Source organism: Orycteropus afer, unplaced genomic scaffold (assembly GCF_000298275.1).
Source record: "Orycteropus afer afer isolate SDZICR_OR568_19922 unplaced genomic scaffold, OryAfe1.0 scaffold00263, whole genome shotgun sequence".
Taxonomy (NCBI): domain Eukaryota; kingdom Metazoa; phylum Chordata; class Mammalia; order Tubulidentata; family Orycteropodidae; genus Orycteropus; species Orycteropus afer.
In genome coordinates this window covers 309,254-326,338 of record NW_006921850.1, presented here as the reverse complement: position 1 = coordinate 326,338, position 17,085 = coordinate 309,254, and the positions used below count along the sequence as shown (strand labels likewise).

At 38.3% G+C, this 17,085-nt stretch overlaps 1 protein-coding gene across 1 annotated transcript in view; it reads right to left on the bottom strand.

Moving 5' to 3' along the window:
- Positions 1-17,085, bottom strand: part of VPS41 (VPS41 subunit of HOPS complex) — a 284,325-nt gene that overhangs the window by 114,964 nt on the left and 152,276 nt on the right. Inside the window, exons 7-8 of the mRNA XM_007950103.1 lie at positions 11,514-11,633; positions 10,218-10,364 (exon numbers count right to left, since the gene is read on the bottom strand). Coding sequence (XP_007948294.1) covers positions 10,218-10,364; positions 11,514-11,633 — 267 coding nt within the window. The remainder of the gene's footprint in view (positions 1-10,217; positions 10,365-11,513; positions 11,634-17,085) is intronic.

Sequence of the window (17,085 nt, the reverse complement as noted above, 5' to 3'; positions counted from 1 at the left end):
TTATATCCAGGAAGCAGACCACATCCCTAAAGCAGCTACTCAGCTGCTTGTGGTAGATCCCACCATGGAGCTGATTGCCAGTCTCATCATAGGGAATAACTACCACTAGCTGCCCAACGACTCAACCAGGCCCAGCAAGTTGACACACAAACCATCACAGATAGGAAAGAAGGAAAAAGTAAGAAATAAAGAGAAAAGAAGAAAATTTACAGCAGATGGTGGATATGACTCATGAAGTCTAGGCTGTTTTTTTTTTAACTATTAGGCATAGCACTTTAGTTTTGTGTATTTCATGGTACATAAATTATATTTCAATAAAATGTATTTTTTAAATAAACTATTAGGCCCTTTACCAAAAAAGTTTGCCAATCCTTATTTTAAATTATAAGCACACAGGAAAAGCTTTGGTAAAAATATAATATTTATTTATCACTAACAACATATATATACATACCATACATATCGATATATATATATACACAAACACACGTTAACAATGGTTGTTTGTGGGTGATAGTAGCTATATTCTCTCTGCTGTATTTTCTACCATGAATATATACTATTTTTATAATACGAAATAAGGAAAATTTACTTGAATTTACATGAACTTAGCCATCCAGGTAAGATTAAAGTTAAGTACTGATCTCACACAGTTTTCATCAGTAATCAAGTTATTTTCTTTTTTCTTTTAGAAAGTATTTATTGTGTTCTTCTATGGGAGCTCTGGTGGCATGGTGCCTAAGGCATTTGACTGCTAACCAGAAGGCCGGCAGTTCAAACCCACCAGCCACTCCTTGGAAGGAAGATTGGGCAATCTACTTCCGTAGTGATACCGCCTTGGAAATCCAAGAAGGGGTCACTATGGGTCAGATCTGACTTGACAGCAGTGAGTTTTAGGTTTATAGCAGCTATGACACTTATAATTTGTTGTTGTTAGTTGCCTTTGAGTTGGCTTCAACTTCAGGTGACCTTATTAAAAAAGAACTAAATGTTGCCAAGTCGTGTGCCATGTTTATGACCGTTGGTATGTTTGAGTAGTACATTATAGAAAATTTTAAAAAAAATAGATAAACACAATGGGAGAAATGAAACATCACTGACAATCCAACCACAAAGAGAAAACCATTATTAAACTTAAAAGAAAAATTACCTGGACCTTATTTTTTTTAAAATTGTTTACTACAAATTATTTAAATATTCTTCGGCAACATAATTATTTGATTTCTTTACAGCATTTCATTACATGGATATACTATAATTTATCTAACCTAAAGTTTCCGTTTTAACACTTTCCAACTACTTCTTTTAAGTAGTAGCCTGTTAAACCGCTATTTAACAGGTTTGTTCATTCTTGTGGCAATCCATGCTATATTCAATATTCTTCAGTAACATCGGAATTCATATGCATCAATTTTTCTTTGCTCTTCCTTATTCATTGTCCAGCTTTTTCATGCATATGATGCAACTGAAGATACCATGCTTGAGTGAGTCACACGTTAGTCCTCAAACTGACATCTTTGTTCTTTAACATATTAAAGAGGTCTTCTGCAGCAGATATGCCCAATGCAATACATCACTTAATTTCTTGCCTGCTGCTTCCATGAGTGTTGATTGTGGAACCAAGTAAAATAAAATCTTTCAACAACTTCAATATGTGCTCCATTTATCCATAATGTTGCTTACTGGTTCAGTTTTGAGGATTTTTGTTTTCTTTGTATTAAGGTATAATCCATACTGAAGGTTGTCTTTGATCTTCATCAGGAAGTGCTTCAAATCCTCTTTGCTTTCAGCAAGTAGTGTCACCTGCATATCATAGATTGTTAATGAGTCTTTCTTCAATGCTGATGCCATGTTCATCTTTATATAGCCCAGCTTGGCTCTGCTTCTTAGCTAAACCCTATGTACAACAGAATGAAACACTGCTTGGTCGTGCACCATCCTCACAATCCTTGCTATTATTGAGCCCATCGTTGCAGCCACTGGTCAATCCATCTCATTAAAGGTCTTCCCCTTCTTTGCTGACCCTCCATTTTACCAAGCATGATATCCTCCTCCAAGGAATGGTCCTTTCTGACAACATGACCAAAGTAGGTAACACAAAGTCTGGCCATTCTCACCTCCAGCTACACTTCTTCTAGTACAGATTTGTTCATTCTTCAGGCAGTCCAAGGTACTTTCAGTATTCTTCATCAACATCACAACTCAAAAGCATCAACTATTCCTTAGTCTTCCTTACTCATTGTCCAGCTTTCATGTGCACATGAGGTGACTGAAAATACTATGGCTTGAATTAAGCACACCTTAGTCTTCAAAATGACATCTTTGCTCTTCAACACTTTAAAGAGGTCTTTTGCAGCAGATTTGCCCAGTGCAATATGATATCTGATTTCTTGACTGCTGTTTCCACGGGTGTTGATTGTGGATCCAAGTAATATGAAATCTTTGACAACTTCAATCTTTTCTCCATTTATTGTGATGCTGCTTCTTGCTCCATTTGTGAGGATTTCTGTTTATGTTGAGGTGTAATCCACACTGCAGACTGTAGTCTTTAATTATCAGCTGTGTTTCAAGTCATGTTTATTTTCAGCAAGTAAGACTGTGTTGACTGCATATTGCGGGATGCTAGTGAGTCTTCCTCCAATCCTGATGCTGCTTTCTTCTTCATATTGTCCAGTTTCTCCTATTATTTTCTCAGCATACAGAATAAGTATGGTGAAAGGATACAACCTAGACACACACCCTTCCTGATTTTAAACCACGCAGAACCCCTGTTCTATTTAACAACAACCTCCTGGTCTATATACAGATTCCTAATGACCACAATTAATTGTTCTGGAATTCCCATTTGAATAACTGTGAAGAAGGATACAATCTTGACACACACTTTTCCTTATTTTAAATCATGCAGTATTCCCTTGTTCTATTCAAATAACTGCCTCTTGGTCAATGTACAGGTTCCACATGAGTACAACGAAGTGTTCTAGAATTCCTATTCTGTGCAATGTTACTCATAATGTGTTATGATCTAAATAGCTGAATGCCTTTTCTTAGTCAATAAAACACAGATAAATATTTTTCTGGTATTTTCTACTTTCAGTCAAGATATATCAGCAATAACATTCTTCTTTGGACATCTTCTTCTGAACTTGGCTTGAACTTGCACAGTTCTCTATGTATTGTTACAAAAGGTTTTCAATTATTTTCAGCAAATTTTACTTGCATGTGATGTTAATGATATTGTTTGATAATTTCTGCATTCTGCTGGATCACCTTTCTTCCAAATGGGGACAAATATGGATCTCTTCCAGTCAGTAGGCCAGGTAGCTGTTTTTCAAATTTCTTGCACAGATGAGTGAGCACCTCCAGTGTTGTATCTGTTTGTTGTAACATCTCAATTGTTATTCTGCCTTCAATGTAGCTTGGACTTTTTCCTTCAGTACCTTCAGTATCAAGATTGATCCTTGATCATATGCAATCTCCTGAGAAATTGCTGAATCCTGACCAATTCTTTCTATTACAGTGACTGTATTCCTTCCCTCTTCTTTTGATGTTTCCTAAGTCTTTCAATATTTTGTCCAAAGAATCCTTCAATATTCCAACTTGAGGTTTTAATTTTTTCTTCAGTTCTTTCAGCTTAAGAAATTTCAAGTATTTAGTTTTTCTAATTCCAAGTCTTTGTACATTTCTTTACAATATTTTACTTTGTCTTCTCAAGCTGCCCTTCAAAATCTTCAGTTCAGCTCTTTTACTTCATCATTTTTTCCATTTGCTTTAGCTGCTCTACATTCAAGAGCAAGTTTCAGAGTCTCTTCTGATATCCATTTTGATCCTTCCTTTCTTCCCTATCTAATGATCTTTCACTCTCATCATGTATGACGTCCTTGATGTCATTCAACAACTTACAGTGAGAACTCTTTACATCAAATCTCTTCTGAGATGGGCTCTAACTTTAAATGGGATACACCGAAGGTAGTATTTTGGCTCTTACGGACTAGTTTTAATTTTCTTCAGCTTCAACCTGGATTTGCATAAGAGCAATTGATGATCTGTTCCACAATCAGCCCCTGGCTTTGTTCTGATTGACGATATTGGGTTTCTTCATTGATTAAAATCCATTGATGCATGTAAATTACAGTGCTGGCCAAGAATACTGAATAAACCATGGACTTCTAGAAGAATGAATAAATCTGTCATGGAAGAAGTACAGCCAGAATGCTCCTCAGAAACAAGGATGGTGAAATTTTGTATCACATACTTTATCATGTTTTGTGGAGGGATCAGTCCCTATAGAAGGACATCATTCTTTGTAAAGTAGAGAGGGTCAGAGGAAAAGAAGAAGACCATCAACAAGACAGACTGCCACAGTGGCTGCAACAATGGACTCCAGAAGCAATGAATGTGAGGATGGCATTTACAAGGGCAGTATTTTGTTCTGTTGTACATAGGGTCATATGAGTTGGAACCAATACTCCCTAACCACAAAAACAATTTTTTAACTAATGCCCTTCTTGGGCATTAAATTATTAAAAAAAAATATTCTTTAATATCTCTATTATAAGCAATAGTGCACTCAACATACTTTTACACGAAACTTCTGGATTTCTGTTTCCTTATGACAAACTCCTAGATGTAAAACTGACAAAGCAACGGAGATGTACACTTTTACAAAGTTTGTGTATTGTTTGTTTAATATAAATGTTCAAATTGCTTTCAATGACACTGCAGCAAGACAGTGACGCTTAAGAGTCTTCATTATCCTCAACCTAGGACACGAACCAATGACTATGGAGATAATAAGCATTAATTAGAAGTAACCGGCTATCTTCTCCCCTCCCTGCTTTTTACCATTTGACTCTTGTCCACTTCATATAGTATTTCTACCTCCCATTTTCCCCACTTTTCTTCTTCCAGAGGTTTTTGTTCTTATAAGTTGTACACTCTTCTTTCCAAACTTGGTAAGGAAACTACTAATTGTCTAGCAGAAACATGCTCCACAATTCAAATGGACAACAGTTTTAACATTCTGACAAAAGTACATGAGTAGTAGCATTTCAAAAGGCTCAGAAGGATGGTTGGGTAATCCTACTTCTGTAGTGATACTGCCTCGGAAACCCAAGGAGGGGTCGCTATGAGTCGGGGCCGACTCAATGGCACATAACAACAACTATATATATATATATATATATATATATGAATAATAGCAATATTCACTACCACCTTTTGAGTAACTACTGGGTCCCAGTTTTGTGTTAAGTGCTTCATAAGACAGATACAGTTGTTTTCTTAAGAAGGCTATAGTCTAGTGGGGAAGACACACAATAAAATAAGCCATTTTGCTAAAGGGTTATGGGGAAGTATAGAAGAACAAAGCAGGGGCATCGAATAACAGGGGAGGAAGGCTTCCTGGAAGATGTGATATCTAAGTTGAAGCAAGAGAGACAGAACAGGTGCAAAAGGGCAATGTATCAGTCTGGAAGGTCAACTAGACAGAAACAGAGTGGTGAGGGAGAACAGAGTTGAGGTTAAAAACAAACACAGAGGTCAGATCATGCACACCTCAGAAGTCATGTTCAAGATTATGATGTCATCCTATGGGCAATGAGAATCCACTGAGGGTTTAAACAGGGCACTGACATCATCTGATCTGTACTCCAGACAGATTCACCTAGTTGCATTTTGGAGGACAGGATGAAAGGAGCAAAACCTGCCAGGGAGACTTGACAGGGGGGATGGAGAGGAGAGATCTGAGAGATACTGCAGAACCTGAAGAATGACTAGATCCCTTTCAATCCTCAAAGATCCCTGATAACTTTTCATCCTTCATCTAGAGATAAGGATACTGAGGCTCTGAGAGTTACATTAGCTACCTACTACCTAAGAGCACACAACTACAGTTGGAATTTAGGCAAAGGATTAACTATGTGTTGCCCACATGCCTCAGTCTCTCTGAAGACCAAGGGAAAATGGCCCTACTGGTAGCTCAGGACTTCATACCTCTTCAGTTCTATAGTTTAAACTCTCATTCCAGCACTGGTCTCATAAACAGGTAGCAGCAACAGGTAGATGAACATTTATTTAAATGTTACCGTAAGCTCGTGTCCTGTGTAGAGCAGTCCAATGATTACAAGAGCAATTTTTATGGGTTCTTACCCATGAACACCAATCTGTCTCATCTAAGTGTCTCTTCCAGATCTCCACTTAGGTGTGTAAGAAGCATCTCAACTGGGCCCATCCAAAAACAATTTCTGATTGTTTCCCTCTAAACATACTCTGTCATCAGCAAAAAGAACTGTTTTTTTTTCTAGGTCCTCAGGTAAAAACAAAAATAAAAGAAAAAACAACCCCGAGTCTCCACTGGCTTTCTGTTTTTTCTTACAGCTTACATCCGATCATCAATAAATAATGTAAGCAGGGTCTATCTTAAAAACATATCCAGATTCCAGTCATGCCCCACCAGCTCCAGCACTATGCTGATCTAACACACCATTATTTGTTACTAAGATGGCCTCCTAACTGCTCTCCCCACTTTACTGACCCATTACTCTCTTTCCACACAGCAATCAGAATGATCTTTTAAAGATGTGAGTTAGATTACTTTTACTAACTTCATTGCTCTGCTGATTTCCTATCTTATTCATATGAAAACCCAAGGACTTTGCAAAGGCCCATGAGGCCCTAAATGATCTTCTCCACCATCTCTGTACCACAACACACTCACATATCTCTCTCTAGTTTCCTCTCCTACTACTCTCCTACTCTGGCCATAATGGCTTCCTTGGTGTTCCTCAAAAACACACCAATCGCACTATGGCCTCAAGGTTTTTGTATGTGCCATTTCCTCAGTCCCCGACCTCAAACACTACACAGCTGCCTGGCTCCAGATCTCTGTTCCAATGACATATTAATTTTTAGAGATGCTGTCACTGGCATCTACCCCAATTTCCTCTGCCTTTATATTGCTTAACTGTCTCCTTGGTGTTATCACCATCGACATGATAAATTCACTAGCTTGCTTGCTTTTTGACCATGACCATTTTTCCTCACTAGAGTATGAATTTCTCATGAGAGAGACTTCATCTGTTTTTTTATGTATCCACAACACTACAACATTGCCTGGCACACAGTAGGCACTTGGTAAATGTCTGTGAGGCAAATATAGGAATTAAGTAAATGAACAGCTCTTAAACACATATGTTATCATACAATTTGTGGTTATTTCTCTTAGTAAGGCTGTCCTGTCTCATAGAGGAAATTTCATGGTATTATCCTCTCTTACACAAAAGAACACAGTAAAGCTGTGAAGTGAGGAGTGCTCAACAGGTATCTATTTGAGTCAAAAGAAAAGGGATCTCTTAGAAACAGTAACATTTGAAACGAAAACATTTTATATGAGCTGTACTTTAATTTGAGCACAGTCCAAGCGTATTAGTTCCATTTGGCTGCTATAACACATTACCACAAACTTGGCGGTTTTTAAAATAGAAATTTACTCTCTCATAGTTCTGGAAGCCAGAAGTCTGATATGTTTCACTAAGCCAAAATAAAGGTGTTGCCGGCATCATGTTTCCTCCCAAAGCTCTAGGAAAGAATCCATTCCTTGGATTCTTCCAGCTTCCAGCTGGTATTATTTTGCCCTACCACTCCAATCTCTGCCACTGTGGTTCCAGTGTCTTCTCTTCTTCTATGGTAGCACCTTCCTCTGTCTCCTTATAAGGATGCTTGTGATTGCATTTACAGCCCACCTGGAAAATCCAGGCTATCTCTCCATCTCAAAATATTTAACTTAATCACACTGTCAACTACTCAGGGGCGGATCTATGTAGGAGATCCTGGATGAAGAGGGAGAACAATATGGAACAAAACTCAAAATCATGTGGGCAGAAAAAAAAGGGGGACCAGGTTTGCTGGTCTGATAGAGCCTGGTGGAACCACTGAGACTATGGCCCCTAGCTGTCCTTCAAGTCTGGAATTGAACCCATACCTGTGGCTTCCAGCCAAACAAAAGACAGGCATACGAGCTGAACATTTACGTGAGATAGACACACTCCTTGGAGAGAACAATCATGGGAGAAAGAAAGGCTGTTTATGCACAGGGAGACAGCTCGGGGCGCAGGAGTGCATGGAGGGATGGACACAGGGAAGAGGTAACTATTGGGAGGAAGTGGGAGGGGAACTGTTGCATTGGGGTAAATTGTAGTCAATGTCATGAGACAAAGTATATGTGAACTGTTGTATGGAAAGTGAATTTGCTCTTTAAATTTTTGCCCAAATCACTATTAAAAAGAAAAAATTTAACTTAATCATGTTTTGCCAGACTAGGTAATATTCACTCATCTCCCAGACAATGTAACACTTAAATGTTCTAGAAGTTAGGAACTGATATCTTTGGGGGCCATTATTCAGCCTATTACAGAAAGCATTTCTGGTAGCAATCAGTAAATTGTTATATGTTCCTAAAGGCTAATTTTTCTTATCTTTCACCAAAAGAAAAGAAAATCAGGACTTTAAAATAAAACAAAAAAGTCCACTGGTGGCGTAGTGCTTAAGGCATTTGACTGCTAACCAGAAGGCTGGTGGTTCAAACCCACTGGCCACTTCTCAGAAGGAAGACTGGGCAATCTACTTCCATAGAGATACTGCCTCAGAAACACAAAGAGGGATGGCTGAGTGGGAATTGACTCAATGGCAGTGAGTTTGGTTTGGTTCTGGCCCATTTGAAGAATTTGAAAAATAGCAAAAATGTAAGTTTATTTAGGTAGGGAGGCTGGGGAATCATTTTCGCTATCCTAGACTATTAGACACAATTTCCTTCCCTTTACCCTAAAAGTGTGAAAAGGGCTGTGTTCATGTAGCACATGAGTATAATTACTCCATGTTCAACTAAGAAAGGACACAAAGAGAACCTAAATCATACAAAAATAAAGTCCAGGAGGATCTTATTTCAAATGTAAGGAAAAATGCTTGGTGTAGTCATAACAATCATTGGACTAATAATTTTTATGCTTTCTCTTTCCAGAGAACAGTGACATTTTAAATAGGCATGTCTTTTTTGTCAAAAAAACAAGTGTTATAACTTTTCTAGAAGTTGATGTATTAACAACACAAGTAATACTTATTAAGTGCTTATAACATGCCTTTGGTGGCATAGTGCCTAAGCATTTGACTGCTAACCAGAAGGCTGATGGTTCAAATCCACAAGCCACTCCTTGGAAGGAAGGTTGGGCAATCTATTTCCATAGTAACCCTGCCTTGGAAACTCAAGGAGGGGTCGGTATGAGTCAGATCTGACTCCGTGGCAGTGAGTTTGCCAGGTTCTATGCTAAACATGCATTACCTTATATAATCCTCCACAAAATGTAAGCTGTGAGAAAGATTAGTACCCTCATTTTTTCAGACAGGGATAAGAAGGCTTAGAACAGATCACAAATGCAATAAATGAAGAAGTTGGAACTGATTCCATGGCTCTGTGACTTGAAAGCCTCAACTCTATCCATTAGGTTATTGTTGGGATGTTTTCTCCTACCATCTGCACCTCAGCTAATTTTTAGTTGATTTTGTTTAGATTAAGCTATATAATTTTGAAAGGTAGAAAAAACTCTTTGCTCTTAAGTTCACTAATATAAAACAAGTACCTGGTAAGCATGAAGTAAGTATAAATTAGCTTCAGATTCCTTTTGTACACAATTTCATTTATCCAAGGTTCAGATAATTATATATCATTAAATATTCCAAAATCTTGTTACAGACAGTGAGATTGGGCCTCTTCTCCATTAAACTATTACTAAGCAAGCAGGATGATTTAGTTTCAATCTTCTCTCTCTCTACCATCAATAACTTTAATGAAGAAGGGTCAAAGCAAAGGCAAATGGTAACAGGGAAATCCTGACTAACCAATAAAACTAACTACATTGTCCATAAATAGCTAAGGTCAAATGGACCAGGGGAAATTAAGAAAAAAAAAAAGAGGGTGGGGGTACTACCATCCTAAAAATGGCAAAGATCACAAATTAATTGTTCTGCATGACATGAAAAAGAAGGAGTATATCTTAAAATTCATGTACAGGAAATAATTCGGGCATTAAATGGTTATCACAACATGATAATGTTCAGGTGAAAATACTTTGCTTCCTAGAAGCCGTTCAAGAACTCATATTCCTTTGGATTATCCTCAGTGGATCTAACATAACATGGTTTATTACAAAGACAAGCACAATCACCTTTATAGAAGTCCCCCAGCCAATAATTAGTGTCATATTGTCCTTCCAGCAGAGGCTGCAGGGATACATATCTGGGCGAAGACTTATATCATCTCGGGGCACATTGGTGATTCTTTGCTTTGAGGTGATGTCAAAAATCTTCACACCCTGGAAAATAAAGTAGGTTTAAACATCTTCTACTTGGGAGAAGGAAAGTAAAGGGAACTTTATTAACAGCCACTGCTGCACACCACCAATAACTAGCACTGCAAAATATTGACCGTGCTGACTGAGAACTGCTAGGAGTTGTACAAAGAAAATCCTTCTGCTCCACACAAATCCTTTACAAGCAAAATCAAAAGAGAAAACATCCTTGTTTCTGGGCAAAGGAGATTTTATGAAGGGTGGCATAAATGACTCAAACCCAGCACAACTCTGGAATGTACAGAGTTCAACAAGTGCATTTCCAAAATGGAAGACGAGTAACATTTCTAATTGGTTTGTTGCATCACAAAAATGAGGTTTATTTTTTAGAAAAGCTCTGAATCTGAAAAATCACTATATATATATATATATATATATATGAAAACAACCAACTATACTTGACATTTTAAAGTTCTGAAATGAAAACATCTAGCAAGTGGCTAGCTAAAAATAAACCCAGAGACCACAGGTTTATCTTTGTCATAACCTGGGGAAGAAAAGTCCTGAGCAGCAAGGGAGATTTCTACCATTTAAAATGGAATAAAACAGGTTTACTCAATTATACCTTGAAATTCTAAAAGATCTCTGCCAGGTTTCAAAGATATTTTTAAAAAACTCTCTGCTAGTCTCAATTTATATTATGTAAACTTTAAATAAATGCAGCACCAAAAATTATAATCCCCTCATTTTAAAACCAGGCCTATATTTTTGTCTGTGATTATATTGAAAGTAAAACAGAAATCAATGATATTCTATACTTTTTTTCATATCAACTGTTACTTGCCCTGAGCCAATAGGCAAATGGTATTTTCAAAATCACACTCCCAATGTAGCCCTTCAATTATTAAGATGGCTTTTCATTTTCTTGGCTACTCTGCATGCCTCAGGTTTTCGTACTATAAAATAAGTTCCAGAATATGTTGGGAATTACTATATTATGAAAGCCAACAGCAATCTAATTTCTTTAACCTTCCAGGTATGATATCAATTGCCACTTGTATCTTTTAGAAATGACCACTTCAGTGAGTGGCACCTTCTCCCTTGCTAACAGCCATATCAGCTCGGTCTTTCTCCTGCATCTGCACAAGCATCAGCATAAAGATTCGTTTTTACCATGTTGTTGGCCCAAGCAATCAAGTGGCCTCGCCACTTCACACTTCTTATGTTTCCTTCCCCTTCATGTAGCACAGAAGACTTCCATCTGCTCATCCAAGACCGTTCAAATAGCAGCAACTAGGAGCAAATAGCAGAAACACAGAATTTTAGAAATTGAGGATCACATATGAGGTGCTTTAACCACTATTTTTGTCTGTCCGTGTGACCAAATTACAAACAACTCAATCCAACATTATTATGTACACTTATAGTAGTATATGATTTGCAATTTGGAAAGAATTATCAGTACATTTATTCCAGCACAGGGCATTATTTAAATTATATTTGAGCTTTGAAGTTACTACAATGTCAAGCCACAAGATGGCACCAAAATACCAACATTCATGAAAAATAATGCACATTCATGAACCAAAAGTTGTCCACTGTGGAAAGTTCTTCAAATAACTGCCTAAGAATTACTTCATTTTGTACCTTGGAAAATCAAAATCTTGTAATTTTTTTCCGTGAAAATAATATATATTAGTCACAGATTAAACTACAGTAGTTAGAAGCAGTCTATGTATTTCATTTTAAACAAGACAAATTGTTTAATAATGGCTTTTGAGCAGTAATTCACATCACAAAATAAAAGAAATCTGCTTTAGGATTAAATGTCTTTAAAAAGTTCACAGCAACTGGAGTCTTCATTTTAATTGTTGTTGTTGTTGTTATGTGCCGTCGAGTCGGCCCCGACTCATAGCGACCCCTCCTTGGGTTTCCGAGGCAGTATCACTACGGAAGTAGGATTGCCCAACCTTCCTTCCGAGGAGTGGCTGGTGGGTTTGAACCGCCAGCCGTCTGGTTAGCAGGCAAGTGTCTTAGCCACTATGCTACCAGAGCTCCTCATTTTAGAAGAATCTATAATAAAAATATCTGCTGGGTATTTTTTTAATAGCACATACAACTAGTCAAAACCTCTAAGACTGATGATGATAGTTTCAGGAACTCATGAATTATTAAGGACATAATAAAATATTTTTTCTTGACATATCCAATTTAAATCCTTTAAGAAAAGATGTGTATACAATACATAGCTTAAGGCATGCAATCTTGAAATACGTTTGCCTTTTAAAAGCAAATGCTGATAACAGATTCTACAACAGAATTTTAAAATTCCTTATCATTAGAAGAAATTTCAGTTTGTTTTAGCATATGTATGTGTCCTTTACCCCAAAAGAGAAAAAGAAACAGCTAATAGGCTATTTATATTTCTTATATAGTTTTTTCAATCGTTAGGCTCCTGTAGTAAGAGGGAATACAGTAAAAGAAAAACAAAAACACTAAAATTAAGTGTCCATCTGTGTAAGTAATCTGAGTATAAAACTCAAACCAAATCCACTGTCACTGAGTCGATTCCAACTCAGAGCAGGCCCAAAGGACAGAGCAGAACTGTCCCCTAGGGTTTCCAAGGCTGTAAATCTTTACGAAAGCAGACCACCTAATCTTTTTTCCATAGAGTGGCTAGTGGGTTCGAACCGCCAACATTTTGGTTAGCATGCTTTAACTACTGTGCCACCAAAGCTCCTTAAGCTGGGTATAAAAAAAACCCAAACTCACTGACGTCAAGTCGGAACTAACTCATAGCGACCCCTCCTTGGGTTTCCGAGGCAGTATCACTGTGGGAGTAGATTGCCCAATCTTCCTTCCAAGAAGTGGCTGGTGGGTTTGAACCTCCAGGCTTCTGGTTAGCAGTCAAATGCCTTAGGCACTACACCAGCAGAGTTCCTCAAGCTGGGTGTAAGTCACTTTAAAATACTGTAACTGTATGGATCCGTTTGAAGGTCTTTATTTTCTTGCAAAAGGTTTTGCAAAAGCAAGGTGGCACCATAGCCTCCACTGTTGGCTGGAGGTAGAGATTATACTGAACACATGTTCTTTCTTCCCATTAGACAAATCCCATATACTCTCAAAGACTTTCTATCCTATGTTCACCTTTCCCATCCCAGTTTCCAGGTAAGAAATCATCACCACTATATGCCTGCCTGCCTCTTAATCAGAGACTTTTACCTACCTCTTTTGTCTGAATCAGCCCCTCTCTCTGCCATTCGCACAGAGAACAGAAGACAGAAAAACTATAAGGAGGGAGGTCACTGCATGAGGCCAAATGTAGAGGTATGATGAACGTGCTCAGTATTCTGTGACAGAATAGGATGAAATTTGGAAATGGAGAGGAAAGACTGAGAATATAGTTCTGCTCTCTGTAAGATCACATAGGATAGAAAGTCTTTGAGAGTATATGGGATTTGTCTAATGGGAAGAAAGAACATGTGTTCAGTATAATCTCTACCTCCAGCCAACAGTGGAGGCTATGGTGCCACCTTGCTTTTGCAAAACCTTTTGCAAGAAAATAAAGACCTTCAAACGGATCCATACAGTTACAGCTGACAATCATTATATTAAATGTGAGGAACCGATAAGATCAAAATGTCCATATTGTACATTGTGGCTGGGATTTAATGGAGGTGATTTTAAGAAATGGTTTTGGCACAGTGAGTGCTCAATAACCATCTACTGGATGGCCAAGAGAAAAGGGTGGTGGAGGAATGCACCAAATTCCTTCCCTTCTCCAGTTCCCACCTAGAAATGGACAGTGCAGCGTCAAAACTAAAAACCAAAAACCAAACTCTCTGTCGTCGAGTCAGATCCGACATAGTGACTTTTCCTCGGGTTTCCAAGGTGGTATCTCTATGGAAGTAGATTGCCTATTCTTCCTTCCAAGAAGTGGCTGGTGGGTTTGAACCACCAGCTTTCCTGTTAGCAGTCAAATGCCTTAGGCACTATGCCATCAGACTCCGTGCACGTGTGCTGGATAAATTAAAAATGCCCAAGCTTTAAAATAAAAATTCTGTAAAATATGGGGAAAAAATAAACTAGTGAAGGAAATAACTTGAAGGCCTGGTGATACAATAGTTAATTAAGCTCTCAGCTAGCTGCTAACCAAAAGGGCAGAGGTTCAAACCCACCAGTGGTTCTGTGGGAGAAAAGATCTGGTGATATGCTCCCATACAGATTACAACCTAGGAAACCTGTGATTAAATTCTGTGTCACCTTGGCTGGGCAGCTGGATATAGTTATGCCCCATGATGAGACTGGTCATCAACTCCATGGTGGAATCTACTGGGGCAGCTAAATAGCTGCCTTAGGGATGTGGTCTGCTATCAATATATAAGAGGAGGCTTTGAGAAAGGTCTCTGCAGCTTTTTGGCACCCTTGGACCCTCCACATAACCAAGTCCTCATCAGCAGCCTGCCATGTTGTCTGCCGATCTTGGGATTATTCCTGGACTTGAACCAATGGCCTGCAATGTTGTGTGATAATCTTGGAACTGTGCCATTTTACCTGTTGACCAGCAGTTGCCTGATTAAAGAGATGCCCCCAGCTCCAGTGGGCGGGGAGGAAGAGGGAGAGCTGAAGCCAGGGTTGGGAAGCTTTCACACAACCCCTAGAGCTGGCATTTTGAACTCAGACTTTTAGCCTCCTAAACTGTAAGAGAATAAATTCCTGTTTGTTAAAGCCACCCATTTGTAGAATTTCTGTTAGAAAGGCACTAAGTAACTGAAACAAAATCCCATCCAAAAACAAAACAAAACAAAAAAACCCAAACACACTGCCAATGAACACATTGCTGACTCATAGCGATCCCATAGGGTTTTCAAGGCTGTAAATCTTTATGAACGTAGATTGCTTCATCTTCCTCTCTTTGAACAGCTTAGTGGGTTTGAACCGCCAACCTTCTGGTTAGCACCCAAATGCCTCACCCACAGTACCACCAGAGCTCCCCAGAAAACCCTATAGGGCAATTTTATTCTGTTGTATGATGTCACTATGCATCTGAGTCAACTTGATGGCACACAACAGCAAAGAGAAAGCCCACCTGGGAAGCAGTTGGTCATTTAAGAAATCATACTGTCAAACACTTCCCATGTTCAGGTTAATGGAAGCTCAAGGTGAGAAGAAGCAGGAGGAAAAGCTCATCTTGGGAAACACAGACTCAGGTCAGCACTGGCAGCACTGACATGAGAATAGCTCTACCTGCTGCCATTCCTCCATAGGGGCCCTGGTGACACAATGGTTAAAGTTCCTGGCTGCTAACCAAAAGGTAGTTTGAACCCAGCCAGAGACTCCAAAGGAGAAAGATGTGACAGTCACTTCCATAAAGATTACAGCCTTGGAAACCCTATGGGAGTTCTATTCTGTATTACAGGGTCTACTATGAGTCGAAACTGACTCGATGGCAATGGGTTTGAGGTTTTTTTTTTTTTTGGCCCTCCCTCCAGCCTTCACTTTGCAAGGGGAAGCTGGCACAATGGGGATGGGAGGGCACCTGCAAAAGGCAGTGGTGCCAGTTACCCGAGGTAGGCAGCACCTGTATATACATCAAACTGCCTCAGTAAACACAGAAACACTTCCCTGCTGCACCAGAAGTAACATTATTTGGTAGTCTTTTCCCTAACAGATAACTGTGTTCTAATTCTAGCAAAAAACAAGCATAAAACTTTCCCCTCTCCTACCATTGTCTAAAAAAAAAAAAAAATCACATAATCTAGGACAAATGCACAGCATCTGCCAACAAGAAAAAAACAAGCTAGAAGCTAGCAACAGGGAAAAATTCAGAATTTGAAAATAACAGGATTTATCCAGTGAATGAGAGACATCTCCTACTCTTGACTCCACATTAATGAGACTTAAAAAAAAAAAAAAACAAACAGAAAAGAACTTTAAAAATAAGACCTAATTCTTGGTATGTTCATTTTCAATTGACAACAAATTTAGGCAAGAAATGAACAACAAATGATAAGAAAAACAAAACAAAATGAAAAACAACAAAAAACTCTTGATCCTTGAGTAATAAAGGAAATCAAACTGTGACCAGAGGACTCTGAAAGTGAACATACAAATACTACAAATTTTAACTTTTGGGAAGCAATCAAAGTTGTAAATAAGAGAAAGATGATATCTACAAAAGCTAATAACCAACAAAACCAGACCTTCATGTTTTAGCCACATGACAAAAACACTTTATTGAGGGATATAAAAAAGAACTAAATAAACAGAAAAGCATATTATATTTTGGGATGGGAACACCCACAGTTCTCACTGAAGTGCTTAATTCTCACAAAGGCAACCTATGATTTTAATGCAAACCCCCCAAAAAAGTCCCAAAGAGATATTCCAGAATTTGTAAAAATTCGAAGTATTCATTTGAAAAAAGTGAGATTAACAGAAACATTTTAAAAATTAAGCTTTGGGGGGAGAGGATAGATTGGTCTTGTCAGATAGTAAAATATTTCATAAAATTGATATTCACAACAGTACAGTAATGGTCCTAGAATTGATAGATTAAGGAAAAAGAAAAGAAAGAACTGATGGAGATGAATCAAAATGATATGTATGGCTGGACACTGGTGAGGTGCAAGGAAACAGACACCATTAAACTACTGACCAGTCATCTTTGGAACCATCTTTTTGCAAGCCTCTTTAGCATTATGGACACAGGGCTTCAAAATTGACCCCAGAAAGTCCATTCCTG